The 8,770-nt window shown below is 47.5% G+C and overlaps 1 protein-coding gene across 2 annotated transcripts; it reads left to right on the top strand.

Moving 5' to 3' along the window:
* Window positions 1-1,820: 1,820 nt before the first annotated feature.
* On the top strand, window positions 1,821-8,152 carry LOC123156851 (afadin- and alpha-actinin-binding protein). 2 transcript variants are annotated; one of them, XM_044575038.1, is made up of 15 exons: window positions 1,821-1,983; window positions 2,079-2,125; window positions 2,245-2,362; window positions 3,023-3,120; window positions 5,734-5,830; window positions 5,914-6,003; window positions 6,143-6,205; window positions 6,298-6,375; window positions 6,456-6,521; window positions 6,599-6,676; window positions 6,835-6,945; window positions 7,172-7,249; window positions 7,358-7,477; window positions 7,588-7,631; window positions 7,707-8,152. In XM_044575038.1, exons 1-15 carry the CDS (start codon window positions 1,954-1,956, stop codon window positions 7,765-7,767), a joined length of 1,179 nt encoding a protein of 392 aa, XP_044430973.1. In that variant the 5' UTR covers window positions 1,821-1,953; the 3' UTR covers window positions 7,768-8,152. The 2 variants fall into 2 exon arrangements, with proteins under 2 accessions (XP_044430973.1, XP_044430972.1); XM_044575037.1 differs by having other exon boundaries at window positions 7,704-8,152.
* Window positions 8,153-8,770: the final 618 nt, after the last annotated feature.

Genomic DNA, 8,770 nt, shown 5'->3' with positions numbered 1-8,770 from the left:
TTGTTAATCATTACCAAAACCACCCAAAGATAGTTGCACTTTCACCTTCCCCCATGGTCACCCGGTCGAGCGCACGCCCTCGCCCGCCTTCGCCGGTGTGCATTACGCTCCATACACGTACTCGCCGCCGGACTACACAGCCTCCCCAACGAAACCTCTCCGTCGCGGCTAGCTGCTCTTCTCACAAGCCTCCTCTCCGCATCTTGGCGACGCCGACGCGACGGACGCCGACATGGAAGACATTATCGCAGCCGGCTCGGCTGCCGCCGCTGCTTCCCCCGGGTTCACTGCCCAAGACGACCCAATTGATCTTAGCGACATGGACGGCGAGCTCGACTACGACGAGGAAAGGCAAGAAAAAGAAGAAACAAGCGTCCAGGACCGGGGACCGTGGGGGAAGAAACGATCAAGTGGGAGTCCAAGGAGGACGAGTGCCTCGCTGAAGCGTGGAAAGTCGTGTGCCTCGACCCGATCACCAGCACGAACCAGAACATCAACGTGTATTGGGACCGCATCAAGACCGAGTTCGACGAGCGCAAACTCGTCGACCCCTACTTTAAAGGCGTCTACATGCAGCGTGGGTCGAAGGCGATGGTGAACCATTGGGGGCTCATCCAAACGGCATGCAACAAATGGCATGAGATCGTCGAGGAGATCGCGGCTCGCCCGGAGAGCGGCGCTAGTGTCGAGGATTAGGTACATCACGTCGTCCTCTCCCTATTCCTTTCGTCGTGTGCGCGCCCGCGCTGACTGATGTTCGTTCCTCGGCGCAGTTGCTGCGCATGTTCGCCATGTTCCGCGGTGACAACATCGACCAAGAGTTCAAGTACCTCCACGTCTTCAAGCGGATCGACAAGTGCGAGAAGTGGGCGGATGTCCGGCGCACCCTCGCCAAGGCCAAGGAGACATACAAGCCTGACGCGCCGACCCCGGGCGTGGCTGACGGGCGCCCGGGCGGCAACAAAGGGGCCAAGAAGGCCAAACACGCCGAGTCGGCTGCCGCGCGTGTGCAAGAGTCCATCGAGCATTGCCTCGCCGACGCCAAGACCAGGGCCGCCCTGCAAGAAGAGAAAACTGAGGCGCGGTGGTCGGCGTTGATGACGAATAGTGCCGTCAAACACGACTTGCTACGGACCAACGTCGACTTGCTCCGGACCAACGTCGCCGCGAAGAAGAGGAACACCGACCTGCTTTCTTGATGGGCGGCGCTGACATGCTCGAGAGCGGCGATGAGCAGCTCAAGGCGTGGTACCTGGCGGAGCGCGGCCTCATCCTGAACCAGATACCGACGACGCCTACGTCAACTCCCACGCCGACGCCAACGACACAGCCAAGCCCGAGTGATGATGCCTCCGCGACGCCCAGTAGCACAAACGCCGCCAACCAGCCAAAAGCCGCGCCGACGCCGCCCAGCCCGCGCACGCCGACGCCGACCAGCCCGCGCACGCCGACGCCGACCCCTCAAACGCCGGAGGCCGACCTCGCCGTTTGATGCATTCCTTGCGTGTCCTTTCTTTTTGTGCGCCGAACTTTTTATTTGATCGCCGAATTGTTGCGCCGATCGCCGGATTATGACTTTTTTTGAAGCGGGAACGGATCAAGTTTGAATGTACTGCGCCTTGGGGGCGGCACCTGGGGGCGTGGTTGGGGCCTTGATCGCCCCCAGGGCCTAAAAATCGCCGGATGAACGCCCGAAAGAGTGCCGGCCTATGCGCTGGGGGGCGAACGAGTGGAGATGCTCTAACTTTTAGCGCTGTCTATTTAAAAAAAAACTTTTAGCGCTGTCTAAAATTGGCCGCTCAGAAAAAAAAACAAACAAAGGGAAAAACAAAACAAAACAAACGCAAAGCCCTCCTCCTCGAATCCATTCCATCCTACCGTCTCATTGCTCCTCCCCACCCATCCCACTCGTCAGATCTCTCTCTACCCCGCCTCCCCCTCCGGCCTCCGCCCATGTCGGTGTCATCGCGCTTCGAGCTCCGGGTAAAACCCTAGCTAGTCCGCAGATCGACGCGCCCCCTCCCTCTAGCTCCCCTCGCTGGCGACGCCCCTAACCCCCCCTCTCCTTCCAATTGCAGGCCTCGTCGAACCTTCACCAGCAGCCACCGCCTCCCGTCGGCATGAGGTGAGCACCACGATTTCTAGGTTTTTGTCCTCATGCGATGGATGGGGGGTTTTCAGAGTGGTCGGTCACCCCTCTCTGATGGCTGTGAGGGCCGACTCGTCGCTGTGTTGTTGTTGCAGCGGCGATGTGGGGACATTCGCCGACGCGGGGAACCTCGAGCACTGCGCCAAGTACCTCAATCAGACGCTCGTTACCTTCGGTTTCCCGGCCTCGCTCGACCTATTTGCCACCGATCCGGTCCGTCGCTCACGTCTCCCGCCTTTCGAGACAGTGTCGTCCCTTTTCTCTAAGCATTGGTGTGAATTTTGTGTTCACTTTTCGGTTAGGATCTAACTTGCCATTTGCATGCTATTGTATTAATTTTATGACAGTTTAGGGTGCTCTTTCTGCTCGTTTTCCAGTTAAGGGCATATTTGGATTTCAGAAATTTCAAAACCTAAGAAATAGGAAAAACGCTGGATTCAGATGCCATGTACTTCCTACAGGATTTTCTAAAACACATGAATTAACACGGGAATTTTAGAGGATTGATGAGAGAGAGATAGAGTGAAGGTGCATTGGACTTCTCAAAAGAAAAAGAAAAGGAGGTTTGAGCTCATGATGAGATCCCTATAAAATAGGGGGCATAGCAATGGATTTCATAGGAATTTAGTAGTCCTAATCCTAGGATCCGAAGGGTTTTCATAGGAAAATTTCCTTAGGATTCAAATCCTCTAATATTCCTATGAAAACCCCACAATCCAAAGAGGCCCTAAACTCTGTCTGTTTGGATCTTCTTCTTCTTCTTCTTAGTAGAACAAACTTCCCTTCGTTTGTGGTGTTGGTGGTGAATGGGTGAATGTTATCTTTCAGGCGCTTCTTTTTCTAAATTTTCTATATTCTGTCTCTGTGACGCAGGTATCTATTGCAAGAACATGCAACTGCATGTATGCACTGCTGCAGCAGCGCCAGAGAGACATTGAATTCCGGGAATCGACCAATGATCTACGGCAACGGTGAGCTTTCCATTTCCCTGATCTGTATTTGAGGGTATGACTTGGACGTACTATGCAGTGTTTAGTTATGCATTGCACACCAGATCTGCAGGGTAGTACAGTTTAGCAATAAAGTACACCGCACAATGCTGCCCTGTAAGGACAGATTGATAGTCGTCCGTGATGCCTCCTGCTCTGGGACGATATTATTGTGACCACATCTTTTTTACTTCCTTAAGCTTTGTCATGAATGTACATGATGTATCACTCTGTTTGGTTAATTGACATAATGTTTTGCACCAGGGGATTAGGCCACTGTTATGCAACCTGAAAATGTGACTTCGCATAGTGCATGCCATTCTTTGTGAACACCTTCTGAAGTTTACTCTTTATTAGAGTGTGACAGTCCTACAGAATTCAAGCGCAATCTTTCATATTTCTGTGTGTTCCTGCCCTTTTGCCCCCTTTGACCCCTTGCATTTTCTGCTGCTACTGCCTCCAATAACCCAGTTTCCATATTTTTCTTGTGTAATTTAACCAGTTCTTGTACTCGATGTGAGTCCTTTTTTTTTGTGAGCCAAACAAATGCCTATAGCTCGGAAACAGACATAATGAAGAAAATGAGGTTTGCCACAATGAACTGAGTGTGATTTGAGATGACATCAGTATAGCACCTGCTCTTTAGCTTTATAACTATATCCTTTGAGTTTGAATCTCAATCTTGCTTGAATATGAAGTTCGAGTTATGTTAATCCACCGAGCATTTTATTTTTGCTGTTGAATCAAACTAGATATGGTAATTCTATTAGACTGTTGCCTTTGACATCATCTTATACGGGCCAAACCTTAGGGGTGGCCCAATCTTCACGATTGGAGGTGGATTCACTGATGAACATGAACAACAAGAAGAAAACAAATGGGAAATCAAAAGGAAAAAACACACAGGGCAAGATTCACCACCAAGTACTCACTCAGCACAAAGTCAATACAAGAGGTGCATCTTAGATCCAACAAAAGGCATTTCATCCCCAAATCCAAGGAGATGGGGGTTTTGAGAGATAGTTCTTCCCTAAATCTGAAGAGTTGGAGGGCTTATATTACGGAATCTTTACCCATGGGTGGCCTTGTACTCCTGGGAGTCTTCTCCCTCGAGAAGTCTTGATCCCACACAGCCTTGTATTCTTCATGGTTGGAGGTGGATTCACGGATGAACACGAAGAACAAGAAGAAAACAAAGGGGAAATCAAGTGGAAAACACACATAAGGACAAGATGATCCACCAAGTACTCACTCATAGCACAAAGTCAATACAAGAGGTGCATCTTAGATCCAACAAACACATAAAGGGAGAAGGGTAACAAAAGGCATTTCATCCCCAAATCCAAGGAGATGGGGTTTTGAGTGATAGTTCTTCCCTAAATCCGAAGAGATGGACGGTTTATATTCCAGAATCTTTACCCTTGGGTGGACTTATGCTCCTCGGAGTCTTTTCCCTTGGGAGGTCTTGATCCCGCACAGGGTGATAGATTGAGGAAAGCTATCTCAAGTTATTAGTCTCTACTTTGCTAATCCTAGATCTGGTCCTAGGTACGATTTATATAGGTAAGGGACGACCAGGATCTCCTTGCTTGTGCTGCTCTTACTAATGAGAGCACTGTTGAGACTCCCATGGAGCTCAATGTTCACCTCAATGCTTCTGATGGTGATGGCGACCCCTTGTCTGATCTAACGCGTTATCACCATCTTGTTGAGAGTCTTGTCTATCTAGCTGTCACTCGTCTGGATATCTCCTATCCTGTTCATATTTTGAGTCAGTTTGTTTTTGTTCCCAGTTCGGTTCACTATAGCCACCTTCTTCGTGTTCTCCATATCTCGCTGTCTTTTCTTTCCCTGATCCAGTTCGTTACAGTTTCAGACCTGTTCAGATGGTATGTGGGCTAGTGACTCCTTGGAACGCTGTTCACTTTCTGCTTGCTGTGTTTTTCCTGGCTGTTCACTCGTTGCCTAAAGACGAAGAAACGGACTGCAGTTTCCGTTCGAGTGCGGAGGCTGAGTTGCGAGCTATGGCTCTTCTGACGGCAGATGTGACCTGGTTATGGTGGTTATTGGTTACTTCAGGAGTTTGGTGTGTCTGTTACTACACCTACTACACTCTTGTCCAACAGTACAAGTGCTATCAGTGTTGCGCGTGACCTTGTGAAGCATGAGCTCACCAAACACATTGATGTTGATGCTTCTTTTGTGCGTGCTGGTGTGCAAGATCTGGTTATTGCTCTTCAGTATGTGCCTTCCAAGTTACAGCTGGCGGATTTCTTTATGAAGGGGCAGACTAGAGCTCTTCTCTCTCCAAACTCAGTGTTGTGGATCCACCCTGAGTTTGGGGGGGGGGGGTATTAGAGTTATATTACGTTTCATGTGTACCCTTTATAATTTCCCTGTAGTATGAGGGGTTTCCTGCATATTTACCACCTGTACATGTGTATACATATTGGCCATTGGCCCCCAGGAAATGCAAATTGCATATTTCTAACAACATCAACACAATTGTTTGCAGCCTTTGGAAGGTTTTATAGAATATTGTTAAATCACTATGTTATATATGGCTAATGGCGGCTTGTGTTATACAATGTGCAGTATGCAGTCTGATATTTCAAGACTGGAAGCCAAGATCGAAAGGATGGATGCCCAATTGGCAGCAAAAGATCGAGAGTTGGCCACTTTGACCCGAACGGTCTGTCCTCGTGTCAACTCTGTTTGGATCCTTACCACTTTTGAAATTCTAAAACTAACCCCTAATCCAACCGCAATTACCAGGAGGCCAAAAACACCGCAGCTCTGAAAGCTCATATTGAGAAGCTGCAGCAGGAACGTGACGAATTTCAAAAAATGGTTATTGGAAATCAGGTTAAATGGTCTTATCCTTTTCCTTTCCTTGCAAAAATTTCTTTTCGTTTTGTTTGTTTTATTTGTTTATGGATGATCGAAGTATTCTTGTTATGGGATGATGAGGTCCTGTCCTGATTCACTATCTTCCTTCTGTCAGCAAGTACGCTCCCAACAAATTCATGAAACGAAGAAGAAAGAAAAGGAATACATCAAATTGCAGGCGAGCTGTTGCATTTTTCTCATAAGATATGTAACAGACATCGCATGGAGATATAATCTGAATTGTTGCTATGGAACTATTTCTATTTGTAGGAGAAGCTAAACCAAGTATTGATGGAGAAGAAAAAGGAATCATCACGTTCAGGAATGGAAATAATGAACTTGTTGCAGGTGCTGTGTAAGCGAAACTTTGCTTGATGACGTTGTGTAAGGTTTGCTTTGCTTGATGACGTTGTTATTTTGTTTGACAGAAAGAGGGACGGCAGCGTGGAACATGGACTGGAAAAAAGAATGACAATGACTACTACAAAATGATTGTAAGTAGTGAGCCACTTCTGTAAAACTGAAACATAGCTGGTTGAGTATATTCTAAGGAAACCTTGAATGCATTCAGGTTGATGCATATGAAGTGAAGAAGCAAGAACTAGTCCAGGAGAATGCTGATTTGCGGGCACTGTTACGTTCGATGCAGGTAAATACTGCGATGTTCCACATTTCATTCCTTGGTTGTTTGTTAATGTATGGGTGTGTAATATTCTAAGTTGCTAATAGGATTCACATTGTATTATCCCTTTCATGATAGATGTATATACACCGTGTTCTAATCTGAGTAATAATGTTCTATATCAGATGGATATGCGTGAGTTCCTTAATGCTCCAACTGGATCATCACAGCCTGCTGTTGCTGGTAATGGAAGACAGGAGGCAGGGTCTCCCCAGTCCCCACTTGGGGGCAAGACGGTATGCATGCCTAATCTTCTTTGCAGAGGTTTTTGTTGGTTCAATTTTTCTCGTAAAAATCCACATTGTTTCTGCCATGTATGATATCACAACAGAAGCATAAAAAATGTAAAATTGGGGGAAATGAAATATTTGGTGTCATGTGTTTCCTTCTTTTCTGTCACATGATTTTCTCAGTTGGAGTCACAAGATCCATCCTTTATTTTGTTGGGCTTCCTCCTGCCAGGATGTCTTTGACTTGCCCTTTCACATGGCCAGAGACCAGATAGAGGAGAGTTTGCGCACTAAAATGGCTTCAGTAAAGGTAGCAATCACTGAATTGCCACACGTTCCTTATTTTTGATGTTTCAGTATGCAAACTGTTCTCCCTCTCACTGTCCTCTTTAACTCTGTAAAACAAATTACTTCACAGGCACGAATGACGCAACTTCAAGATGCTCAAAAAGGTGCTGAAGTGACCTCGGAAGTTACCGAGCGTGAACTTGAGCTTGAAGCTCAGTTAGTTGAAGCCAGAAGCATCATCCAAGAGCAGGTATGCGGTGCTTAACCACTCATAAATGAGAATTATCTATAGCATTGAAATAGCAAATATTTTAGTGCGCAAACTGCTCAGTAACCTACATTTGGGGACTGAATTTACAGGCGTCCATCATGTCTAAGCACTTCTCCAAGTCTGATAAACCAAGGTGGTTTGATACATATTCTCTAAAGTTCTCTTCTGTTTAATCCAAATGTTCTGTTACTGATTCACACAATAGCAGGAGGTTAAGTGGCCTGGATGCCGAGCGTGAGGCGATTCATTCTGCTTCTACAGATGTGTAAAGATATATTCATGGCGAATTTCTGTTCTGGAAGGCTGCAAGACACATCATATGTTGGTCTGTGATGGAGGTCTCTTGTGTTGTAACTGCCGTAGTATAACTGATAAACCTCTTCCCGCCATGGTAGCACTAGTGCCGCGGCAGCCTATGTAGCATGATGTGCAGGAGCATCTCTCCTGTCGTTGCTAACTGATCCGTAGGTATGGCAGCCTAGCTACTGGTATTCCTCTCTGATGGAGCGGAGTCTTATCCAGCCTGCTGTCTTCGGAATGTAATTGTGCCTCGTTTTAGTTCAATGATGTGGTTCATCTTGTGGCAAACTGTTATAGCTTGTTTGGCACCTCGGTTCTCATTTCATTTGAAATGAAACGAAAACACATTCATCATAGGATATTTCGTTTGCTGGGAAGCTTTCTAGTTTAGCTGCCAGATGGATTTGTGAAATGAAATGAATCTCATATGTTCCATCCGGCTGCGAGTTGGGGAGTTGTGGCCGCTGGTGGAAACCGAGCTCCGACTTTGGTCATGACGGGTGTTGGCGGTGTCTACGCGCCATTACCTTGTTGAAGACATTGCTTTTGCGGTCATTTTCTCCGCGCTTAGACTGTTTTGAGGGGAAACCCTTGATCTGGGTATCCTAGATCGGACTACGACCTTGATCTGGGTATCCTAGATCAGACCACGAAGGCGCTATCGGTGCTGTATTCCTTCATGCGTCAATGTTGGTGGGTCCTGGCGGCATGGTGCCGCACAGTCTTGGCGGCGGATGCGTCTGGATGTGAGTGCAGGGCGGTTGTGTTGTTTGATGCCGTGGTGGCGTCCTCGCAAGGTCAGATTGTGTTAATACCTTCTTTGAAGATGGATTGTCTTCTGTGGCGGGGACCACTCGGAGTCAGTCGGACCGATATGTGCCCCAGACCTAACATTACGGCTTGGTTGAAGCTCCAGCTTTAAATGTTTGGCTTTGCTGTGAGGTTTGGGTATACGGCTCAGACAATCTGCAC

The sequence above is a fragment of the Triticum aestivum genome, chromosome 7B, assembly GCF_018294505.1.
Source record: "Triticum aestivum cultivar Chinese Spring chromosome 7B, IWGSC CS RefSeq v2.1, whole genome shotgun sequence".
Taxonomy (NCBI): domain Eukaryota; kingdom Viridiplantae; phylum Streptophyta; class Magnoliopsida; order Poales; family Poaceae; genus Triticum; species Triticum aestivum.
This window is presented reverse-complemented; position numbering and strand designations above follow the sequence as displayed.